Below are 26,738 nucleotides of genomic sequence, written 5' to 3'. Positions count from 1 at the left end.
ATCTGAAGGTATATTAATGAGCCAACTTAAAGTACGTCCGTGCGGTTGGCAATATTGACGGGTACATAGCCATCAATATTGCCAACGCTCCGACGACACGGTACAAATGAAGCTTCACAATTAAGGGTACACACGGAGGCACGGCGCATTTACCGGTGTCACGTAGCTACCGCCTCGCACTTAATTTCGCAAGGGGGGTTGTGGTTTTAAATTACGCTCCCCCCTACCTTAAACCCCCACTGCATCGACAGCCTAGTTGAGACTGATAGTTGCACGATTTGCTTCCAACAGCTTTTTGGGTCTTTGATTTTAATCGTCTCTAACTCTAATCTTGCTCACTTTCGTTTAAAGGTATAGTTAAACAAATTAAATGAAACAAAACCGTATTGTCAATTCCAGCTCAAAGATCAACATTTTGATGTAAGTGATAAAAATTTCAAAGAATTTAATATTTATCAGAAATTTTGCGATATTTCACCAAGAAAGCTCATATTGAACATGTTTTTTTTCCATAATCGGATCCATTACAAAAATAAAACAACCCAACAGCAAGTTATCCTTCCTAATTCCCAGAAGCCCTATATTTTATGCCGACTCAATAAAAAAACCAACCGACCCCCAGCTCTCATTATACGTCCAGTTATTTAGACGGTATATTACCATCGAGGCATAAATCTGAACGTCCAATGCCAAAATGCTCTTGTATTTAATACTAAAAATCAATAATTAAGCGATATATGTAATTAATATGCCGTGTTCGCGGCGCACGCATGCATTATAGAGCACTGAGTATGCATTATGAAAATGACGATGATAAGCCAGGACGATAGCTGTACGTTTTTATATTTACTAATATATAGCCGGCTTTAAAAGGCTTTAGTATGGTTCATGGTTTATTTAAACAGAGTTTATATTTCTGTTCGGCCGCAACATGAATTGTTTTCATTGGATTGTTTCGTTTTTTTTTCTATCAATATTAAAAGCACAGAGATTTAATCGATTTATATAAAACCTTTTTTTTTGTTTTTTTTTTTAAATGACAGTTCGTGTTATAACGGGCTTATATGAAAAAATAAGAAAAATATTTGCTTTAGTATATAAAATAATACTTATATTGAATAGAAGACGTGACATTATAATTCAACAGAAGAGTTTTACGAAAGCATTAAATGGCTTACATGTATTTATGACGCACAGAATTTAATTAAAAAAATAAATAGTTGAAAAGTTTTGTATTTAAAACAGCGAAGCTGAACATTTTATAATATAATGAGGTCGTATTTTAGCAAGATAGCTTTGTAAGGCCGTTATCTCTACCCAACAGTGTTGTAGGTTTCGCCCGACGAAGCACAAAATTATTGATTGTCGTAATTAATTGCGAGCAGACTCCGATAAGCGATATCATTTAAAAATATTCACATTATTATTTGTCATCAATAACAGAAACATATCCAATTCAGTCATACCTTAAAGTAAAGATAACTTACAAAATATACACAAGAATAGAACTGAAGATAATATCGATCCCATGTCGACGATTAATTTTTTATCTTTACGTAAACAATAAACCTTAATGTTCCTTTAAAGATAAATTCTCAATCAGATGAAAAGGATTTGTATATAAATATGCATAACTTGTGAGAGTTGAGCCGCAACATTCGTCAGTGCCAGTTCCTCGCTAATCCTCATTAATTACTTTGCAATTTTAAATCTCATTATAGTCATTCAAAACGGCGTGCCATCGATTTTTCCCGCTACAGATGCACGCATACTCTGTCGTAGGTAATCAGGTGACGCGCAAGTGCCACCATGATATATGGATTTATGGAATTTGTGGATTCATTCGCTTTGTGGATTTTACAGATGATACGGTTTTCATTCGTGAATGAAGTGATAAATTTGCTTCAAATGTTTCCCATTTTTGATTTATTTATTTTTTTAAAAACCTTTTTTTTACTGTAATATATTAATTGTACTGTAATATATTAATATATTAATTATTTTGGTGTCATTAAAGTGTGTAAACTAATGTGATGCTGTTTCAAATTTCTTAAGAATTACAAAGGATTATATTAGGATTTTATTTGGTGGAGATTAGAGACTCCGTAAATCCTCCACAATGATGGTGTACCTACAGTAGGTATCCGTCTGACCGTTGTATCGCATTGGCGCAAATTAATGAGGGTGGGATATTTATTCCTGGGTTTCGTTTGCAGTTGCCCGACAAAATATCAATTCACCTCTCGATCTGTGCGTGTGTGTGTGCTTGTGCGTGTGTGTATGTATGTGTGTATGTGTCAGGTGATATGCAAATGTTTCGTCCGTCAGGCGTACTGCAGTAATGAGCTCATTAAAGCTGATATAGCTATTGAAGCTGCGGCTTATAACGGCTCAACTATTTAACTGCATTCAGGATCAAGCTATCAAAATGTGAACGAATCGGTAATATATATTTTCAACTTCAGATCCTTGATTTATTATATTTTAATTAATTTGCTTATTTATTTTGCAAATATTTAATGATTTATTTCTAGTGTATTTTATAAAACAAAATAGCTTTTTGAATAGTGAAATAGAGAAAAATTATAAACAAACGTATTAATTGTTTAGAATTTATTTATACAAAATGAATTCCGCTACTTGCAGTCATAAAAATTGTAACAGTAAGCTGTCAAAATTAAATTGCTAATTAAATTTCACTTCAAAACCATAAAAATACAATTTTAAATTATCAGGACCGCTTACAATTGTAAGTTATTATAAAAATTTGAATTATTCATATATAATTTCAATTGAACTTAATTTTCACAACCGAATGCAGTCCTCGATAATTTTAACTTTAACGAGAGCGTTCATAAATAAAATATAAATGTATTACTAAACAAATCTAAATCTCATTTAGAAAGTATAAGAGCGATTTCACAAAAATACAAACTGTATTAAATGAACACAAATTAATATGACAACATAAATATTTAACGTAAAACGATACACATCAGTAACACATGATATTCTAAGGTATATTATCTACATGGACAGGTTTCGCATAATCAACAGACAATTCCTTATAACTACGTATACATCTACTCAACTTTGATTGCACAACTATTGCACTTTACAAGATGCATTTACAACAAATTATTCACAATTTCATTTATATATACAATATTAAATTTCTATAATAATTTTTTTAATCCTCGTTTCGATCGACGTCTATAATTACAAAGAATTGTATTATTTTTTTTAATTTTGTTATATATTAATCATAAAAAAAAGTCGTTTCTTAGTTTGTAATCGTCCAAAACTATAATGAAAATTTAATTACCTGTCGCATCTAAGGACGGGAGCTATGTTAAATTTTATCTCGTTTTCATATCGATCGCAAATATTCGTATGTTTCGTTGCATTGGCCAAATTACTTAAATAAATAAATAGTTACGGCCTCGAAATGGTCGGTGTAAATACTTTGATATATTCAATAGGGCCGCCAAACGGTGTTGCTGTCTGGTTGGGGATTTCCCCGCTGTCCCAAACTAACCCTGCCATCTTCCCCCCTCGCGGCCGCAGCAGCACACGAGTTCCCACCCAACAAGTCTTGCCCGTGACCCTGTCTATGGTTCGTGGTTGATGATATCTGGTCCATCATAGTTTGTAGTTCGTTGTGATGATTCTGCGTTGAATGGATGGAGTTCGAATGGAGCGGATGGAAATTGTGACTTTGATTAGCTGCTGTGTATAATTGACTGTATAGCAGGCTGGCCGGTAGAACGGGGTAGAGGGAATTGTTGCAGTTGCTGCTTCCGTATGATGCATTCTGAGTACTCATTAGCGAGAAGTTGGAGTTCGAATGGTTGTGACCGATGTTGGTTGTTGTGTTTGAAGTTAAAAGGTCGTCTTGGACCGGGGATTCCGGTTGCGAGCTATTGTCGCTGAGGGAGCGTGGGCCGGTGGATAGCGTGTAGTCTGTGTTGTTGTTGTATCTAGGTAGCAAGCTGCCGTGGTGTGATGGAGACGATCCCACTAGACCGGACAGCTGTTGGTCCAGATCCACTCCCGTCGTATCCGGTAGAACTGCACAAATAGACACTTTTTAATATGGTTTATATTTTTGTTGTATCATAGGCAATAAATCCCTCGGATCGGACGCGAGCGTTATAAATTATATTGAGAGCGGTTTAATGTCCTGTATGGCAGCAGGCGTCCCCAACTACGGGACGGTTTTAAGGAGGATGTCAGTCCAAACCACATTTAATTTCACCATTCTGGTTTGATCGTTTTTACTTCCAAAGACGTGTGACGTCGGATTTGAACGGCATGTGAATATGGAAGACAGGTATTAGTTAAATTTAAACTTTCAAGTGAACAAAGTGACGAATAAGTAGGTTGTAGGAAATAATTGGTTAACTGCAAGCGTATATAAATGATAAGGATCTAAGACTTTCGCGAGTATTCATTTAAATGAAACTAATATATTTTCGGATATTATTATTTTAAAACTACATACTCCCGACGTTTCGGTCACTTTGCAGCAACCGTGATTACGGATAGACGAGATGAGAATGTCTGATGTTCGGTAGTATGTTGTTAAAAACAATTATAAACGCGTAGTAATCCTAAAATATTAGTTTCATTTAAGTATATTAATAATCATTAAACTATAGAGGACATCCCTAAGTATTGCTCATTCGCAGGATATTAATTTTAATAGAGAGCTGATATATAATTGTTGCTAATTTAACATTTTTTAAAAAAAAAAATATAAATTAGAATGAAAAATTTCCTAAAATTCCATAAAATTCACAACATTATAATAAGTAGAAAATTATAATTAAATTTGAGTTGTAACTAAAAATCATCTTTATTATTTCTACTTGATTATGAAAGTTTACTAAATTAGAAGCTTAATTTTTTTTTAATTCATACCTAGATAACTTAACAGATACATAGTAAATAGAATTGTTATTGTCTTCTTAATTGGTACTAATTGAGGGTAACAAAAGTTTACCAAAGATTAAATACAACTGAACATTCATTGAAAAGTTATTTAAAACATCCAACCATAAAAAATAGCTTTGATTGGATTATTATAAAGGAATGATGACTAAATTATAAATGTACAAATTGAGGTGATTAGGTTTTCAAGACATTTTATTTCTAAAGCTCTATATCAGATGTTGTTTTAAACAGATCTTTTTCTTCATTTTTACTTTATGCTTAAAATAATTGTTTTGACGAAGTCTTGAATATTTTCTTACAATTTGTGATCCTGTTCGTCATCCACTTATCAACAAAAATTTTTGAGGTACAAACTTTGCTCCTGCCTATCACAGTTTGTTTGTGATTTAAATGCCTTAAACTATTAAATACATCTATTATTATCTAAAATATTATATACATTTATTATCATATATTAGTTTCAAAACACCTATAATCCTATTCGCATCTATACCGGTCTTCAGTCACTAACACTGTTTCACTGTGACCTTTTTGAATGCCTCTAAGTAGAAAGGGCAATCATACAAGCTAAATTATAGTTGAATTTAAGCTGAAAATATAATATATACATACCGGTGTTATTAGTGAAATCCTGAGTGGGAGTTTGTTCAGGGACGGAACCAGCGAAGCCTAATGTCGGTGTATTGAACTGTGTCGCTGGAGCCGCACAGGATGGAAGGTATGCTGGGTAAGCGCCCGCACCACCATAGCCCCAATGAGAGTTACTCGAACTCAAACCAAATTGACTCATATCTGAAAATATTCACTCATTGAAATTATTTTATTTTAACACCTATATTCATATTATTTTTGATTCCTAAAGCCTTAGGCGATGGAATTACTCGTCGTACAAAATCTCTTTTATGATATAGGTCACCTTTTGACAGCTATATATAGTGTATAATGTGTATGTTTTTATTTTATTAATATATTTTGTTATATACTGTTACGTTCTTCTGTCTTCTCTTTACCGTCCTTTTTTTATAATTTGATCCAAACAATTTAAGACTAATTATTTTTATGGGAGAAATTGTAATTAAATCTCCAAAAAGTTTCTAAAAGAGTAAGTACGTATAAACAAACAGCCGTACCAATGAGTATTAGAGAAATGTTAGCAGCATCTGTAATATCAAATATTTTAAAAGTATGTGCATAAACCCGATATAGATTTAAAAAAACAATACATTCACTAACCGAAGTGTGAGTGATAATATCATTCTATACAGTTCGGAAAATCTAAACAAGCCGAAAAAGGTTGTGAAATATATTCAGTTTCGTGTAGAGTTGAAAATTATACGAGAGCTGGCAGCACTTATAAAGATATCGAGAGTGGACAGAACGCACGCCGGTGGAGGCACGTTGAGTCCACTTTATTTTTTCCGGAGTATTACAGGCTTTTATTTTTTGGTATCACGGTTCCGTTTTTGGCCGACGATCGGCGGACTCGGTTTTTATACGATACGCTCTCGCCGCGTCGATTTGTGAATGGTTTTTTTTCAACGTTTTGACCCGCCCGAGTTGTTTCGGGCCGTGGATTTTAGCGGGCTATGTGCATGCTTGTTCGATTGGGTTCGCAGTCGGCTTTCATATAGTTTTTTTGTCGGCGGCTGATTGAATCCGCGCTTTAGTGAGCGTAGTTTACCCTATCGCAACGCGGTTTCGGTGACTCATTCACTTTTGAGCTATCACGCGCGTTATAAGGTTTGAGTGCGGTTTGAAATTTAGATTGCTACTTTGACATTGACATGCATTTCATACATAGACGTCGGATTTTGTAGCAAATTGACTGTTTTATCAATTGTTTGGTACTTAAAGAATAAAACAAACATATTCATGTATAAAATTGAGATAAAAGATAATTATAATACAATTAATTGAAAAACACTTACTCTGACATGTAGTAATCGGCGGCATCCGGAATCCTCCCAGAGGATCTGGTGGGAAAGGAAACGGCCGTTGACCGAATGCGAAATGAAATTGCTGCTGCTGCCCTAGGAGAGACAACACTACATAAGTACGATACTGGCTGTTCTTGGTTACAAACATTGTTATTATTATACATACAAACATAGGTATATATTTATATATTGCTGTCTTAAAGAGTCATATCTTACATAGTTGATGAGATGACGATAATATAATTGTTGAGATAAAGTATGGAATATTAGGAAGAATTTTTGTTAGCAGCTAAAGATGCGTCTTAATATTCTGGTTATAAGCATGTTATATCTTCATTAAGATATAATGGAAAGGGGATTTAATTATATACATAATATATTTGAAAATAAACTTAAAAGTCGGAAAACTTAAACTTACTTGTTGAACTCTCAAATAAAGATATATAATTAAATCTCAGAGATAAGAAACTAATATTATTTACGATTTTAACAAAAAATCATAGTCATCAAAAACATTAAAACCTAATAATTAACGGAATACGTGCATACCGTTTACGTTTTTGATTCACCGTTTCCGTATTGGGTTATAAACCAATCGGCAACCCTGATCGAGGTATGTGCGTTTTGACAAATACAGGTGTTGTCATTGACGTAAATGAGGTTTTCACCCTAACAGAAAGTAAGGGGATTCTCTATAACAAGCACCATGTATAATAAATGTAATATTTTGGACAACAGAAGTCACATCATATTGGAATTGTAACGATATCCGAAAAATGTAATTATTATTTGAATTTAAATATATTAAATTTTAACATATTTTATTTCTTATCCATTGTCATATCGGCAAACTTTTAAGTCGTGCCTTAAAATATAATTGTCAGTCCATCCTGAGTGATTTACAATCTTTCCTACATTATATGTTTTTTTAGTTTTTAACTTTAATGTTCGTGGCGCTCACGGCATATATGTTAATGATAGCTGATGTATGAAATTTTAATGAGTTTAAATTTATCTGAAAACTTTACATATATTCTACGAGTATTGGTATGAACTATCCGGGTTTCAGGTCAGGTCAAAGAACGCCTTATCTTATTCTTGTATGACCCAGTAAAGACTTAGAACACGTTTTATTTAAATAAATGAAATATAAGTTAGTATACGATTGACAAGTCCTAAAAATAAAACAATTTCACTATAAAATCAGGTTTCCAGACGTACTTGGAAATCCGTTGATGAAGTTATTTACCTATTATACAATTATTTTAATCTCAATTCCAGTGACTGGTTTAACAAGATTTAAATGTGAAATAATCTAAAGAGAAATAAAACTGTATATGTATTTTTATAATATCTATTTCCGATACTAATTTTATTAAATCAGAATAATCACAGTCATTAAGCGTCTGTTGAATACAATCACAATATTTACGCAAACTGGTGGTGTGATGTTTCAACGAACAATTCCAGGCCGATATCAAAAACCTAACGCAATTAAAACACTGTCAAAGCAGCATTTCACATAAACGCCATTATACACAACATTAAATTGATAAATGCACACACACAAGTGGCGGAACACTCACACATGTCGGGCACCCGCGTAAAGATTCAATGTATAAATCAACTGTGCAACAATTACACACTTTCATGGCAAGTTTGAATTAGAAACTGTCATTTGCACCGTTCGAGGGGTTGGATGGGAGTGGGGTTGGGGGTTGGGGGGTATGTAACGGATGGGAGGGAAAAATGGGGTGCCGGCAAGGGCTACTGTGGACCTGATTAAAGGATTACACAAGGGTGGTCCGATCTAGTTAGATTTATAATGCCAAGTATTTCAACTAGTTACTCTTACTTTATCCTAAGTCCAGTCGGAGGGCTACTTAAATGTGAGGAGATTGCCTGTCTGTTACGTATAGCTGTAGATTAAGGATTGTCTGAAATAAAGTCGGCTATCTGTGAGACAGGCTAGACACACTACACACTAGACGTCAGACATTAGACTGTTCTTTCAATACGGTGTATGGTAATTGGAATTTGCTTTATTTTTCGCATAGACGATATTAGAAAATAATTGAATATCGCTCATTATTGACTTCACAGATGAAGAAAAATTTTTTATTTATTTTATAATTGCGTAAAAAGTATAAGTCTCTAAGTAAGTGCGTTTCTATTTGAACGCCTCGACTTGATGACCGAATCTGAATAAATTATCAGCCTATTTTCATTGAATTCTATTTAAATAAAATCTTTAAAATGAAATATTCAATGATTGAACGCGCTTTCATTTTATCGATCATAATCAAATATAATGAAACAATCAACTTACATGACTAAATTTATAACAAAAAATATATAAACGGCTCGACTTTATTATAACCAAAAACGTGTGAAGTAAACAATAGCTGGCAACTTGTAAACAAGCACGGGTGGTCCCTACCAGCGTATCCAAAATAGACAGCTTTAAGAAAAACATCGTTAATGCGAAAGATTATTAAATTTTAGCTACCGTTCAACGGTACCACCCACACGCTGTTAAAAATAGGAAGGATGTTATACGTGTTCTAATGTTAACGGGTTCGGGGCTTTGTTGTAACTTTGTTTTGTTTTGTTTGAAATTGTTGTTCCAACATTGTGCTATATTATGATCGCCGCTGGCTTAAAGTTACAATCAATCATATCACATTACTTGAATTTTATAATGATATTATATTTTTATCAATGTGCTAGTTTCCAATATTAATTGGGATATCGAAACATTTTACGTTCGTCATAATTACAAAGGGGGTGGTACTTAAAATAATTAATCCGACCCAAAGCCTGTCGATTATAATATTCTAACCAGGGCTCGACGTTACAACGGCTTAAAAACCAAACATCGCCCAAGTTTTTAAACCGGTAAAGTTCCAGAGGAACCTTGTTATCTGTTCAATTAAAACTAAAACTATCATTAAATGTAAAAACATTTTCAACCCTCGAAAACACAAACAAGGGAAACCGCAAAACATTTGTAAAGCTCACTAATGAAGATAATTTATTATTAATTTTCATGGATACCCTTAAATTTGGCTAATTGTCTAAAAACTTATATTAATATAAACCAGCATAAGATGATACTTAAGATCTTAAGCACGTAGTACAGGGTGGTATAATTAATATACTTCGTAGGCCGATATTAGACGGACAATTTAAATAGTTGGTAGCTAGGTGACGGTAACAAATGGTTTGATGGGTGGATGGATGGATGGAGGGACAAAACGAAGCTCCGAATCACACCTAATGCCCGATCAATTCACATCGCGTGGATACATTAAAATAATTGTTCTTGGAGTTGGCGTGGTAAGGGTTGTATTTACGTACGAACTCTCAAGATTATCGCATACGTATAATATGTTTTTATAGAGAATCCATAGATTATTTGTTATGGTGTTTTAATTACTTACACAAACTTAACGTAACGTAGCAGTAAAAGAATTTAATTTCTTTTGATTCACTCTGAAATCGAAAAATCAAAATGACTACGATATTATTTATAAAAATCCCACTATGAAATACTAAAATAATTATCATCGCTAAAAGATTTCATTATAAATCAAATATCAGACATTATATATCAAACAAACCTTTGAAAGTAATTAAATTTTATACTAACATAACATTAAGCCTGCCATTCGAACTATCTAGATGAAAAATGTAAAGGATCCAACCCTTCCAGAGACGAATGTATGTACAAAGAGGCATGTAATGAATCGGTTGTTTAATTAATTAGTCAAGAAAGGGCTCGGGCGTGCATGTTCTGCATATTGATTTATTATGCCGAGCCTCGCCGATAAATTATTTAATTCAAGTTTCTCCGAGTTTCATATGTAGGTATATTAATGACTTGGGAATTTGCTTCGGTTGTTAGAGCCCGTTGTCTATGGGATATGGTTTATCTCGGTACTGGGATTGAACGAGTGTGTAATAGGAAGCGTTAGCATAAATTAAACTGGGTTACTCAAATTAATGTTGTTCCTATGCGTTAAATAATTTCGCATAAGAACAGAAATTATTATTAAAAAAATTTGTTCAAGAACTATTGAAAGTTCCAAACCATGGTTCTTATTTATTTTCGTCGTCTATGTATCAAAAGTATAATTTATAGTCTGTGTTTTCACCGTATGAGGAGATCGGAAATCATTTGGTTAAACAGAAGATTAATTTAAATTTATATTCAAAATTTCTTTATTGAGTTTATATTAATTCTGATTAATTCTTTTTAAGTACACTCATCTATCTCTCCGGAAAATGACACAACAATATCTACTCCTTTGGAATCGGGGCGTCAGTTTTTAGTAACAAGCAAAACTACTTACACCCTATAAAAAGCTGCTTTATGTCGGCGTTTTGGGCCAGTACATGGTACGGGGTAGCGGCGAGACTTGCCTCGTTCATTTATATCGTGTTAAGTGCAAATATTACCATCGTAGAAATTGTTAAAAATGTCACAGCTATGAAAAGTTAAAGAGTCATGTGTTGATTTCCCTTTATGGAACAAAAGCTTAAGTGTATGTTTGAAATACTAACTGGTTTTCGACCGCGGTTCCCTGGGTCCGTCCACGGTGACCTTGATAGCCTTATTGTAGGTTGTGACTTGCGGAGGCGTCGTCGATATCGTTATTGTCAATGTGAATGATTTCCCTGTAACAATATATCCAATTATAATATATAGCAATAGAAAAGACATTGGCATTAGTTGATACAGATTATTATAATAATATATTGAATCAAGTCGTCAAAATACTTAGTTTCATTTTAACGGTAGGTTCCTACCGATATTCATATTCGATAAAACTGTAAAATATTTATTCAAACTTTTTACTCAAAATGAGTGGAAGCAATAAATTCAATCTGTGGTCGCTACTCTTTTCGCCAGTGTCCACTTTTTGTAGTTCGATTTTGATCACTTGTTCGAAAAGTTAAAAATTTATAGCAGTTTTGTTTTCAATTTGTACGTCGAATAAAATTTTAAATAACGATAGTTTGCTTGTAGCCGAAAAGCAATAAAAAATAACGGAACATATCAGTTTGGATATTCAATTATGAAACTGCATAATAAATTAAATTAAACTCAAGTAATGGCTGTCAATGGCTACAACAACTACCTATATCAAAATACCAAACAAATAAGCACTTGAAGCGAAATGACATATCAAAGTGGAGAGCATAAAAGAGCAACTCATCCAACAACATATCAGAGCGCGTCACAAACAACGGGCTGACCACTTCATCACAGCATAACGCCGGCAATAAAAAAAACATTTCCATCTGCGGAAAAACCACAGTTAATATTAAATGACCGTCCGTCAAAGCTGTATTGTGGAACGCTTTGCCGTCCGCCGCGGGATGCAACCAATACCGATTTTCTGATTTTTCCCCCTGTGGGGAGACAGAGTGACATGTAAGCTTTAATGGGGCCTGAGCGGCACGCCGCCGGCTACACGCGAAAAAACTGAAAAAAAAGCCTCATTCATACGTGATTTCATGTGTAGGCTACTTTCTGCGGGCACGGTTTGCTCGTTAAAAATGGAGGTCGACACGAACGGGCTTGTTGCGGCCGTGGAGTTTATTAACGGAGAGGAGACCGCGTCGTTAACACTCATGGGAATACACGTGTCGTGATATTCATAAGATATATCCATGTAAATATTTGTAGCAGGTTCTATTGCATTTATTATGGTAAGGATTTAAGTTCATGCTCACTATTACTATAAATAAATAATCTATAACTTTTTTATAGAGCGTCCTGGTTCACTTGAGGTGAAGAAACATTTCGTGTACATATAATAAGTAGAAGATAATATCATATTTTTAAAGCGTATCCCAACACCGAATTCCATAACCATCACCGAGAACATATACAAATAGCGCAAAATAAAGTCCCCAAACTAATCAAGTGTCTGAATAACGACACCTTTAACGCTATCAGAACACGCCATTACACCAACTTATCCCGAAAAGAGCGAGCGAGTTATTAAAAAATCACAAAACAGCTATAGCACGAGATGTGCGGTGCCAGGTACGAACAATGCCTAAATAAATAACCCCACTTAATGTACCGGCGCACGGCACAACGGCTCACAATTTCCTCACCCCGGCTCTTGTCGCACGCTAAATGATGTTATTTTTCGAGATTGATTTATGTACGACATGATTTTATTATGGTTTAGAATGAAATTAGCACCTGACGGTTCGTTACAGCTGTCTCACATTTACCTTTTATTAACCTTTGTTTTTTATATATCATTTTTGTTTGTTAATTTTGATAATTAACAAACAAAATGTTGTATGAACATAGAAACATGTTTGTTATTGTCAGTTAAAGTGAGATTAATTGTTATTAATGTTGATATTTCTTAAATTTTTAATGTTATATTAACATAAGTAATTGAGACACTTGTTCTTACAGTACCTGTTCAGTCATTTGATGTTATCGGTACATATGAGACAATTAGTAACTAACTGTACGAACAACGCTTAGTACCACTCGCGACTACTCCAACCTAGCAATTTACTGCGACCGACATTGTTAGCAGGATAAGCCAACAAATACGGCACGAAATATATCGAAAGCTTGTCAAGTATTAATACCGGAATACGGTTTAGCTTCTATTATTTACAAGTGCAGTACCTCAATAATGTTATAACATTTCCTAGCTCAATCCAATACTTAAACTACAAAGATCAGTGATAATTTAATCCTAAACCAAAAGACATTTGAGTGTAATTTTAGTTTGTGGAAATTCTATCAGCTCTTATCCACACAAAGCTAGCGTTCGGTAACGCAGACGACATTTCCTAATAGCTGGATGCAATCCAATTTGACAGCTGTCAAATACACTCCTTGCCGTGTCAGCCGCGGCGATTACTACGATGTTGGACGTAACGACGTGCTAATGCTTACGTGCGCGCTAATTGACTGAATTAATATGCTGATTGCTCATGTAAGCTGAGCTCGGTATACTGTTGTTATATAGATATTGTTGACACAGCGCTTTGACGTTTAATTCTTAATTTGATGTAGAACGTTCTGAAATCATCGTCTTTTAATAAACGTAATATTGGGATTGGTGATGTTCGGCGTATTTCACCGGCCCGAGCTATTAGCTGATCTATAAAAGTCATTAAAATAATTGGTTGTCAAAACATTGCTAGTGATTTCTGTATGACTATAGCATTGATGTTGAAGAGCCTATACTGTTGAGGATATACATACATTGAATTATACAAAGTGATAGTCAAATCGGGTGTGTTAGTGATACCGCACGCATAGTTACATAACTTGTGGTCCGCGTTTAGCGCAACTACCCCGAAACCGAGAGGCAACCATAAATGAAATGGTAGTTTTCCGCGGCTAACCGGCGTGGGCTGGCGGGTTGTGGCTACGTTATGGTTGACAAGGGCCTGTAACGAGCGACCGCGTTCAGCCTACACGATGTTTGCCAGTTTCGCAAAACGTTCTCAAGCTGTAACTCATTTTTGTTACTTTGGCGTTGTTAATGTAATATAATTAACATGTTTGTTATGATTCCCAACGAACGGGATGCAGCGGTTATCAAAGCGAGGCCGGCTCGCCACAATATATTTGTATTAAGAATTCTTCAAAGGAAAATTTTTATTCAAATGGCTATGCGACCGCAGGCGCGGCCCCGCCTCCGCTGAAGACGTTGCTTTTCCGACCTTTTCCATTGGCTCCGACGAGGAAGGCGGGCCGGTCTTCGTCTTCTAGAACAACTTTCCATTTGCACAACTCTGAAATATTGCCGGATTAAAACACCGAGAGGAACTTCTCGATGCGGTTTTTCGATTCGTTCTTTTATAACGGATCTTCCATTACTTCTAATAGCTGCCATAAATACAGTGTGTTAGCACACCCTGAGACTGAGCTTATATTCTTATTGCATATCACTGTTAGCGGTATTAAATAAATTACTTTTTATATTCAATATGCTTTTAAGATTCACATATTTCTTTATAGCTATACATAAAAAAGGTATGAAACAAAATGATGTCCGTAGGGCGAAATCTTTTTCTAATTTTTTTTACTATACATGCTCTTTTAATATGAGATATATAAATCCGACTCTAATTAAAATCTATTTCTATAAAAATGATCTTCTGATTGTCGTTTGTTTGAAAAAACTTAAAATGACTATGTAACAGAAAATTGTACTAAGTACTATGGCATCTTCTCTATTTTATTTGCTGAGCATTATTATAATTTCATTATTGTGCTAAAAATTAAAATAATATTTATCACGAGGTTTATGGCTCTATTAATAGCTTCCTAAAACCATGTTTTCTTAATTGCAGAGATTAAATTAAAAATAAACTATCTTATTATCTAAAAATTATCTAAAGAATATGCATATACTCTTTATATTTAAGCACTCTTAAAATTATTTACTTTTCACTAGTACTTCGAACTTAAAACAAAACTATTAAAAGTGTACAAAATAATTCTATTAAAACAAGTAAGCAATCCTTAAGCAAGTACAAAACATCGATTGGCACTCCGTTAATTGCAAACTTCTTATAAGAGAATCCTTAGTGAAACATTCATAAATACGTAGTGAATAGAAACTTAAATAAGTTAACTTGACGAATACTGTAATTTCAAACTGTAGTTTTTTTTTTTTTGGATTACAATATTAAAATTGCCAGTAATATATTTTTCATAAAATATTTAATGATAAACTATGCTTGTGATCTGTTACAATCATGACCTTGTTAAATTAAGAGAATAAAACTATAGAAAAGATTGTAAATCATAATTTTCTGTACATTTCACTAAAACGAAATCCATTTGAAGTTGAGTTTGAGGCAACTTTTAAACATCAAGTTCCGTACGAGGCAATATACTTACGAAAATGCTTAAAAACAACAGTTTTCAGCGAATGAAATCTTAAGTTGAAATTATCAGATTTGTTTATTTTTTTGTAACAACAACACGTAACCCCATTGTGTCGTATATTAAAAAAATCTATCTAAAAGTCATGATAATATGCATATTTTGAATCGTAATATTCAAATCCAAAATTAATAAGGGTACTAGAACTATAATAGAAAGCAATTTTAATAGTTGATTCAACTTCACAGTCCTGTCATGACAGGACTAAAGTTCTAATTATAAAATAGTTAACTACTACTAATATAAATATATCAGCATATTCGTTATGAATTTCAATGTCGGATATATCTCAAGATTCATCTTCAGATATACATACATGCAATAACATTTTCATATTTTATTATAAGTTTCATGACTTATCATAAGGCTTGTATCTTATACGAGCCTCGATCTTCTTTACCAGGAGTAAAGTCTAAAATATGTAACAAATAATCATAGGACCTTTATAGTGCACAGATAATTAGTAATTTATCTGGTTTATTGGCTTTAAGTCTTTTTTTTAGATATTCTTTTCTTGTCTTAAATTATACATTTTGCTGGTCAAATTTTGTGTGGTATCCTGGAGAAAAATGAAAATACTTCATGAAGCGAAATGAAATAACTGCCTGCTATACATTTAAAAACGCTCTGTTATAAATAGGTTTTCCTATCTAATATATTAATATTTTTATTTTTGGTTTAAGCCTATAAAAATTAATTTGAACGTTAAGTAAGGATTACGGAACTGGTTTTTTGTAATAAAAATATCAATAGAATTTTGCGTGATATGGTAACTATTTACAAACTTTATTTAAATGGAGATAGTTTTAAGACAAAATAAAAACTAAAAAGACTCACTTAGAGTGTGAAATCAAGTAGAAAATTCTGAAACTGACTCCATTTAGAAAACTTCTGTTTAAAAGATTAATTTCGTTAAGACCTCATCCTTGTATTAAAACGAAGGCTAACTCTCACCATGTTGCCTTTATGAAATACGTTTTTTAACGAACAATGAAACAAGTATATTGATTTTTTGCCTCATTTAAAATAAAGAACCGGTGTCTGGTCTCTCAGATATAATATTTTTATTTATTTTAATAACGTTAAAAGTTTTCAAACTATTCATAATTGAATGAGATGAAAAAAACAAATGTAAGTTGAAATGTTCAGCAATCTTATATCTGAAATAAAATTCTATTTTAATAAAGACAACTGTCATTAAACTGTGACTTCAACTTGACTCTTGAGAAATAAAAGTTAGTTTAACCTTAACTATGAGAACATGAACTTACTGTTTCATTATCCGGAATAGGGAAACAATTAAAATGAGGGTTAAACTAACGAACGAAGACTACCATTGAAACGTTTAAACTTCAGATATTAAAATTTTTGGTTTGCAAGCCATTTTTTGATAAAATTACGTTCTTACTAAAACTATTAACGTTTTTTTCTCAGCTGTCAACCGTATATTGTCTTAGTCTGTGCAACGTTTTACCTTCTCCCGGTTATTACAAAATAAATTACCTATTACAAAACTAATAGACAAACCAAATGTTACTCGCTACCCGAAAATACTATCTTCTGTCCAAAAATAATTCTCATATAGTTAAAGAAAGTCTCATATGCATCTCTTTTTTTTAAGATACAATCTGGAAAACATTCAACACACTGGCGTACCTTTAAGAATATTTATTTACTATAGAGTTATGAGGCAATTTTTTTTTAATTCTACAACAGTACGATGTAGGTGACTTAATTATGAGGTTTTTACGAACGTCCACTACGTGGGACGTGTAAAATAGTTATTATCATACCTTTATGATTTTAGAAATTTGATTTAGGTGAGTGATTTTTTTATTAGTAGGTGTGGTCACTCCACAAAGCCATTACGAACATATATTAACTGTGCATATTGAAACAACTATTAATACTAACGTATGTCCTCACATTAAGTGGGCTTAGCGGATTGCATGTGGTAAGTGACGTGCTTTGTGCATCGGTAACTTAGAAAACATTCAATCAAAGCAAAATCAATTGTAACCTCTTGGTGTTTGAGCTGATATTACAAATATTAAATAGAGAGATGTTTAATAACACAAAGACACCGAGACTAACCACATACATATATGATGAAAATTTGATAATATCTTTAACCATTCTCTACCTTAAATAAGTACAATATAAAGTAAAAAACTAGATGAAACTCTTTAAATAAGTTAATTTACCGAATCATTACGTATTAATTTATTTTTTCGATGAAACAGTGAATCTTCTGTTCAGTATTTATTTTTTAATACAATATGATTTTCTATATACGTCCCACGTTATGCAGAAAATTCAATCGCCGTTCGATTTCTTGACAATGGAATTTCAAATATAAAAAGCCTATATGAGTACCGAAACGTTTGTATGATCATTAATAATGACTCCTAGTTTCAAATATTAATGTAGTTGATTGCGATTGGACAGATGTAGGCAGGCTTTTTCAACAGATACACGGGAGTACGTTAAATAAATAAGTATTGAAAATAAAAATAAATAAATATTAAATTAGAATTTAAACTAAGAATTCATCCGCTGCGCTAACACCGAGCCTGTTTCTCGTGAAAGCTTATGTCGATGTGATTTTGAAAACAGTTTCATAGACTTCCTAAAAAGGTATCATTTAACAGTAGACGAAAGAAATGATTGAAGGCTTGAATTGATAATTCTGGGAAAATATAGCTCAAAGTTTCTTTAGATTTTTTTTTGTCTGAGATGTTGTCATTTTATAAATATATATATTCTTTTATAAATAATTATAATGCATTTTGCATTTACAGAACACAGACTATTACATTACAAAAATATAGCATTATAAAAAAAATAGCAGGTTTTTTTTTAAGCCAAACGTGATATTTTTAGGAGACCTATTATACGGTAAATAATAATAATAATAATGAGAAAAAATAACAAAACAAAATTTAAAGTTTATCCTTAATTTTAAATTAAGGATTATCAATTAATAAAATCTGCATAATATGCGAATGTTTAAATCGTAATAAAAACTAATGTGTGTTTTTTGAATAGTTACATGATTATATAATTTTAATTTTACATTTTCCCGTAGTTATATACGAAAAAAATAGTTTCATTTCAATTGTAACTGAATGTCAGTTTGAACAAAAACTGTATAAATATGTTTGTTTGTTTATTGTACTGTACGGTTGATACTTGAAAACTTTCTTTAATGTACATATATGGGTATATTTTAGTTTAATCACAACAAAACTGGGTTAAAATAATTTCATAAAGATGATATGTCATCTGAACTAAGTAAATTTTAAGAATTCATCTATGCATTCTGAATATATATATATTATACATATATATACAGATCTGATAGCAGTATAGTATAGTATAGATCTTTGCAATCAGTAATAAAGACATATATTTTCGGGAACGGAATGCACTTTGTTCGTATTCCCAATACTTCAATCCAATTTCACAAAAGCTTTTTAAAAATTATTTCAACTTATCCTATAAATGATAAGATTGTGTAAACGAAACAAGAGAGTCATATTAAATACACCCTACACTTTTTTAATGATATGGCTTCATTCGCACTGGAACCGAGGAATGCTTTGCTAATGTCAACGTTTTTATTTTTTGGATGTAAACCGACAGTATTATTTTTATTAAGAAATTTATTTTGACAGGTAACGGTATATTTTAGTTGATTGGGCAAAACAAGCACACATCACTTAGCACTAATAGATAAATGATTATAAAAATTTTACTAACGTCATTAGTTATAAATACAAGTTACCGTATTTTTAAATAGGGTTCAAGTATTTAAGAAACAAATCTTCATAAAAATTATTTACAATTTATTCAGTAGTTTTCTCGTGATGAGTGCATAAATGTAGATTAAAAAAAATAATAATATTAAAGTAATATGATACATTAAAAATATATTTATCCGCAAAAAATATTTTAAATAATTTACACAATTGTTAACAATAGATTAAATTGAAAGTTATACAAAATTTTTATTATTTTCCTGTATAAATAGATAATTAATTAAGGAACACTACATATGTTTCACAAACAAGAATCAGACACGAGTCAACGTTGCTATGAGAGTAAAAAAGTTATCAGTATTACCAAAATGAAAATATTGTTCTTAAATTAAAATTTTAAAATTAGAAAATATATAATGTAAAATTCATTGACATAAGCAGGTTTGCAACCTGTGACCTGCAGAATATCGGATTCCACTTGCGTTCCCGAGGTTATGGATTTCGCTACCTGCTCGGGCCAATTGATTTTCCAGAACATATGTTCTAATTAAAAAATTTATTTACTTATTAGGTCGTGGCATTAGTTTAATGATCAAAACATAATTACACAAAATGGAATTCCTTAAATCAACATGAGACTTAATATTTTTTTTCATTAAATATTGTTTTGGCTTTATGAATTCTAATAATTTAGCTTGAAAAAATACCTGTATTTTTCTTCATAATATTAACAATTGATATCTATGTTTAGACTGAGAGAGAACTTAAGGATATTTTTAATGAGATCTCGAAAAATTTCACACACATAATCATAATAAAAATCATTCAGGTCCAGTGAATGTATAAATCTCTGCCATGATATATAGAAACTTTGTTAATATTAATAAACAAACTCAAACAAAATGGAAAAATTAATTAATAGTCAAACAACTTAAAAAAAATATATGTTTTTTATAAATTTCAGTGTAGGCATTTTGCAAGAAGATTTCTCTACGTTATATATATATATATATATATGTGAAAAAAAAAAAAAAAAATATATATATATATATATGTCAAACAAAATTTTGTAGCCTATAATGAGAAACACGGTTTAACATACACATAAGAATGAAGAGTATTAATGTATAATAAAAAGGGGCCCATCTCACTAGACATTATGTTACTTAATTATATTTGATATTGGCAGAATATAGTGTGCATATTTGAGAGTATAAAGCCTCAATGAAAAAAACAAATTACAATGAGGAATAGTATATTAAATAAATATATAAAAAAATATAGTGATTTCAAATTGTTTATCTAATTGTTTATTCCATAAGTTTTAAATTTTTCATTCAATCGGCGGAAATATGTCATGATGAATAGGGTTATCTGGTACGGGGGTTTAATTAGTCACGCTACAGTGCCACGTCCCTTCCCTTGATCGGGATCAGATAAACTGTTAGGAAGCTGAAGGGAGACGACGTTCGTTTAAAACATCTTCAATGTACCAGCGTATAGGAAATGCGATGTGTTACAAGACACTATACGCTTCAACAATCTTTGATATTCGTATATATTAACGTAAACATTATTGCCTTTAAATGAACAAACTAGTCATGATTTAATTAAACCCGAATCACTATCTAAACTTTATAATAAATTCCGACAGCTGTACATAATCTCTAAATGGAATTAGGTTTTCACTTTACATTATTTTGACTCTTTTATAGTGACATATTCGGAATTGCTAAATGTTACCGATATATTTTGAATTAAATTGCATCCGATCAACATTTGTTTTGTATTATAGAGTTTTAATAGGTCTCCTGACGAAAATTAACTTCGTGGAATAAAACATAGATTTTCTTTACGATTTTGTGGTTAAAAATTTTAATCACTGCTTAAAAACAAATCTCAAATTGACCTTATAAATTAATGATAATTTGTAAACATCTTGAGAAGGGCGGACGTTGTAGGGCGGTTATTCGGTCATCCCGCCCCACTTGACATTCAAAAACTTCCTTAAGTACTTCCGAAAAAGTTGAGATTTTCTCAAGAACTTTCACCCCACTTCAGAAGTGTTTCGTAACATTTAAATGTCATAATAACGTCGGTTTGCGGTAACTTTTTCATCTAAGGTGTCGTTTACAAAGTTAATTGTTTATTTTAATTCAGAAATAATTTTAAAAATAGTGTTGTTGATTATATTGCAATTGTTAACGTTGATATGAAATCAAATCTCAGCTGTTAATTTTTGACATATTACCTGCATAATTTTATTATAATAACTTTTTATTTTTTCGATAATATATTAACCTTTTATCACTTTTTTAATATCTCTGTATACGATTTCTTAATAAAGTCGTTCTAAAACTAAATAATTTTCTTGTTTTTAAAGTTGAATGGAATGAAATTAAAGTTACTCAATTTGTATAATATCCACTATAAGTTGACCCTTCAAACTTTTATATCCTATTTAAGTAACGCGACTAAGCCTATCACTAGTGACTATCCTCCGAGTCAAGATATCGATTTCGTTGTGAAGTGCTAAAATTATTGACTGTTAATTATACCATGACTTAAAAAATATATTAAATTTTATTTATGAGATAAAAAAGTAATTCGCGTATTTAAGAGTGTATACGCTATGCTTTTATTCTATTCATATATTTTAAATATCATTCATCATCAATCTTATATGTCATTTCTATAAAAATTGACCCTAGTATATGTATCTTTTTGGTTTGTATACTTATTGTGTAACAATAACTGCACCTTCGGCACTCACCGCGACCACTACGGCCGACGAATCTCAAATCGTTGAACTTTGCCACTTGGTTCTTCATGACCGCCGAGCTGTTACGGAGTTCAGCGCAGCAGTTCTCATCGTTACCAGCCCTGACAGTCACCAGTGTTCCGTCTCCAACGTCACCAAGCGCTACCACCTTAAACGCCACCGGCAGCGTTTTATTGGATCGCCAGTGAGGAGGTAGCACTGTGCATACGAAGTGTGGACTACCAGTCCTCACCAATTCCCCCGGGTGCTCCGATAGAAAATCACCCAGCGTCCTCTCCGCGAGTATATCTGATGTCATCTTGGTGTATGTCTCGTGGAGGAGTGCGGAGCTGGTGTCCGGCGACACGGCCCCGCTGGAGGCACTCGTCAAGTGCATCCTCGACACCCTCGCTCTCTGCGTGCTACACATAGAGTCCACTGTGCCCACACCTACATCGCACTTTCCACTCCACACTTGTCACATCCACTGGAAGGAGTCACCGACAATCGCCGACATTTCTGAACACCCGCGATCCTGCACTTTGCAGAACCTGTGAGATGCGACTCGTTGCTAGGGAACGAGCGCGTGGCCACTAGATACGGTGACGTCACACGGCCTTGCCACACTTTTTTCCCGGTGAATGAAAGGTTCGTCGGTGGGTGGGTGAGGGACGCGAGGGACGCGAGGGGGCGATTTTTTCCGGAACAGGGGGTTCTCCCCCGCGCGTGGCGAAAAAACTTTTCACTAGTTTCAATGCCGGCACTTTTTGTGTACCGTATTTACAATCGCACGCACGTGCCTGTCGCTCTCGATCACCGATCGCTTATTTTGTCACTGATGAATCTTCCTATTAATTTAAATTTTAATTGTTCTCGCTACGTTACGAGGGGAGTATTGGGTGCGTGCGTCGTAGTGCACGTTCGAGATACGACTCGAGCTGACGTTATTCGTCGAACGGGTCGGTTGCGGTGGCTATTAATACGCGCCGTACGTCCGTACGTCCGCGCCCGTCGACTTCGGACAAAGTTTCGCGGGTGAGCAGCGGTGGCGGCGAGCGAGAGGCGGCAACAGCGCGGGCGCGGCGGGCGGCGGAGCGCACTTTGCGGTCGGGGTGGGTTGGGTTTAAAGCCGCCGAAGGATAAAACATACAAATAAACACGTGTTCGCGCCGGCGCGAGCGAGAGGTGCCACGTTTGTAGCGGAGCGAGTGAGATGGGGAATTACTCTTGCGGCATTTAGCAGCCGTTCTGCTTGCTGGCACCCGCCTGCCGCCTAAACCAACCCAACCTCGCAGTTGCCGTCGCTGCCGTCATTGACAACTTCGTTTAAATCCAGCCACAGCTGAATCCGTAACCCATATACCAATGTTTGTCTCAATGGACTAACAGTGATAACAGTGATAGTGATTTTTTGGTCGGAAATGATTTTTTTTTATACATAAATATTATATAATTTTTATTCCTTATTTTAATCTAACTTCTAACGACTGCATTATCGCTTCTAAAAATTTTTACAAAAAAAAAATTATAGTACCCCTACCGACACTATGAGCTTCATTCGATCTTTTTATATTCTTACAACTTATATAATTTGCAATACGAAGAAGTAAAAAATCTAATATCAGTTTATGCTGCAAAGGAAAATGTTGAGGGTATTATAACGATTAACTTAAAAGTAATCTACGAGGTCTACTCAATCTTAAAAGAGTTCGGGTTAGAGACAAGAGGGTTAAGTGTTTTAAATTTAATAAGTATGGAGTCCTAAATAAAGCAGTTTATTGATAATTTTATGGAATATTAAATGTCTTGTTATTTGCACAAATTAGTAAAAATGCTGAAGACAACTTTTTAAAAGTAAATTATAAATTAATATAAATAATTTTGTATGTTGTTATAAATATTGCATTCATTGCCTTTAATAACTATAATCTAATCTTCTACGACGAAGATTTTTTCTTTTTTTCTCTCGGTATTTTTTTTTATTTAACTCAAAGTCTATAGTTAATTTTACCATATTAGCTTCTTAGTTTTGTAAAATATTAAAAGGTTCGAATAGAATTTTCAGTCATAATATGGGACGGGGCCTTTTATCCCCAAATTGGCTTAAGCAAGACGAGCTTAGAGACGTTGACGGATACGAGTGGGGACGCGAAGGATCAACTTAATAAAGCATGTTAGTTAATATATCGCCTCTTTAGTACGATGATATTATTTTAAACACTAAACAATTATTATTATAACATTAGAATCATCAAAAATATTAAAAGCCCATCTTTAACTATGACATTCCAAAATATATTTTAATTTTCTTAATTGAAATAAATTACTTTTACTTTTGTTAGTCACCAGGATTTATTTTTTGAAATTATTCATGTTGTTTGAAATAGTTTTCACACACGAATAAATCTTGAATTGGTATAACAGAAGCCGAACAAAGTGTATATTGAGTATACGAGATACAAGTTACAAGATACTCCAGTCCATTTTGGACCCCATCTCTATTGCCTCGCACACAAATCAATGCTATTGCAATTTAGTTTTTATTGCGTTATAATAAGGTTGTTAGTTTTCGTCCTTTGACAAATCTCACCCATTTCATTTCGCGTCATGTAGCTCTACTAATAGCCATTAGTGCCTTTCATTGCAGCTGTCACTTTCACAAACACCTGACTAAGGCTTCGCTATTAGACACATGTTCTAGAACCTTCAAATGCTAACGCGACCAATAAATAATTTGATTAATAGACTTTTTTAATTAAATTGAGAACAATTTAGATCTTCATATCACACGTATGATGTATGTACAGTAATTAGATTAAGGCGATTTTATTCTTTGGCAATAATGTTTAGTGTTCGGTTTCTTAAAGAATTTTTATATTATTTTATACTTCTATAACGATAAGAAAATACTTCAAATATAAAAAGCCTTAAGTATTATTATTAAGTAATTATACTGCCAAAGTATAGAAGTGCAAGGATCGTAAAAATATAACAAATAATATGACTACAGACTTTAACGCCTGAAGAGATTGGAGTTTGTATTCTCATTTAGACTGTAATTTTTTTCCACCAAAACTATTTTAATATGGTTCAATTCAATTCGAATAGTTAAAATTTTATTGGAATCGAATCCAATACTTTCAAAGATCGAATTTAATATTAAACAGAGGTCGACAAATTTGAACTTAATATTATTTGAATTCGACATACAATAACTATAACTTAATTGTATTATATCCTTACTAGAAACATGTCATCAGGTTCCAGGACTTCTCTGTATCTATTTTATTTAAAAAAAATTCTGATTATTATTTTTTTATCCTAAAATATATTCGCCAACCGATAAATAAAACCGTAATTGCAAAAACCATACAATAGGTGGACGACCTCAAAGCTACTGTAAAGTATAATAAAGGTATGCAGATCAGTCGGTACGTTCAGCAAATATTGGAGCTCCCTTACAACACAAAATCAAACCTTTTATTTAAGTCCGGGCACACAGAGGGCACATTGTTTGCAAGGGATCGGGGGAGATAGTTCAACAACCCTCTCGCTGACCGAATAGACTCTGTGAGCCATTAGATTATATTATCCTTTCATGTGATTTAATTCTTCAGATTTTATACAGCTTAAAAATATCATATTAAGTTTCGGTATATTTAAGAGCAATTGTTGAATTTTATTCATTATTATTATATCTATGATAAATTAAATATTTCAATATGATCTTAAATATGTTCCTATATTTCATTTGTATCAACTGTCCTGAACATTCAGACGGCATAACTATTCACATAAGATTTCATTGTATATTTGGAGGCTAAAACCCAGCATAACAAAAGGGCTGTATAAGCCGGCTAAGCAGCAGTTAGCCACCAGATTGCAATAAACATAGCGTAGTGGACGCGTAGCCCAATGCTACGTCGGACACATCAGAGAACAGTGAGTGTCGTGGAGTAGAATAATACTTTATAGTTTTATTTCAGAACAACTGTAATAAAGAAAAATAAATTATAAAAATCTTCAGTCTTACCGCATTTGTTTGAAAATATTATATGTGACATGTAAATGATAAATTGGAATAAAATAAAAATATTGTAAAGTAAAATATACTCAATATCTAATGGGTCCTTTATAATTAAATAATAAGATTAGAAGACATCACATTCTAATTTGAAAATTAATCTAATCATAATTAGAAGCAAAGAAAAGGCAAGATTCCTATGAGAATATTTTATTGAAATACAATGGGTAATAACGACTCCATATCATTCAGAGAAGTGCAAGGTCCCAGTCGGTCAGGCCGTCCGTCGCCCTCGTTAGAGAAGCTCAAATTAATGCAGCCCATTCGCCGCCTGACGCCCAGTTGTTCT

The 26,738-nt window shown here is 33.0% G+C and overlaps 1 protein-coding gene across 2 annotated transcripts; it reads right to left on the bottom strand.

Moving 5' to 3' along the window:
* Window positions 1-2,598: 2,598 nt before the first annotated feature.
* Window positions 2,599-23,375, bottom strand: LOC116771339 (runt-related transcription factor 3). 2 transcript variants are annotated; one of them, XM_032663171.2, is made up of 5 exons: window positions 22,378-23,375; window positions 11,460-11,573; window positions 6,885-7,001; window positions 5,569-5,748; window positions 2,599-4,071 (listed from the first exon to the last, which is right to left on the bottom strand). In XM_032663171.2, exons 1-5 carry the CDS (start codon window positions 22,793-22,795, stop codon window positions 3,476-3,478), a joined length of 1,425 nt encoding a protein of 474 aa, XP_032519062.1. In that variant the 5' UTR covers window positions 22,796-23,375; the 3' UTR covers window positions 2,599-3,475. The 2 variants fall into 2 exon arrangements, with proteins under 2 accessions (XP_032519062.1, XP_032519063.1); XM_032663172.2 differs by having other exon boundaries at window positions 6,885-6,986.
* Window positions 23,376-26,738: the final 3,363 nt, after the last annotated feature.

Source organism: Danaus plexippus, chromosome 17, assembly GCF_018135715.1.
Source record: "Danaus plexippus chromosome 17, MEX_DaPlex, whole genome shotgun sequence".
NCBI lineage: Eukaryota > Metazoa > Arthropoda > Insecta > Lepidoptera > Nymphalidae > Danaus > Danaus plexippus.
This window is presented reverse-complemented; position numbering and strand designations above follow the sequence as displayed.

Coding starts and splice junctions, on each gene's coding strand:
- LOC116771339 (XM_032663171.2), bottom strand. CDS start 22,795: ATGTGTAGCACGCAGAGAGCGAGGGTGTCGAGGATGCACTTGACGAGT. Junction 7,002..11,459: donor GGAACCGCGGTCGAAAACCA/GTTAGTATTTCA, acceptor GTACTTATGTAG/TGTTGTCTCTCCTAGGGCAG. Junction 4,072..5,568: donor GGATTTCACTAATAACACCG/GTATGTATATAT, acceptor CTATTTGTGCAG/TTCTACCGGATACGACGGGA.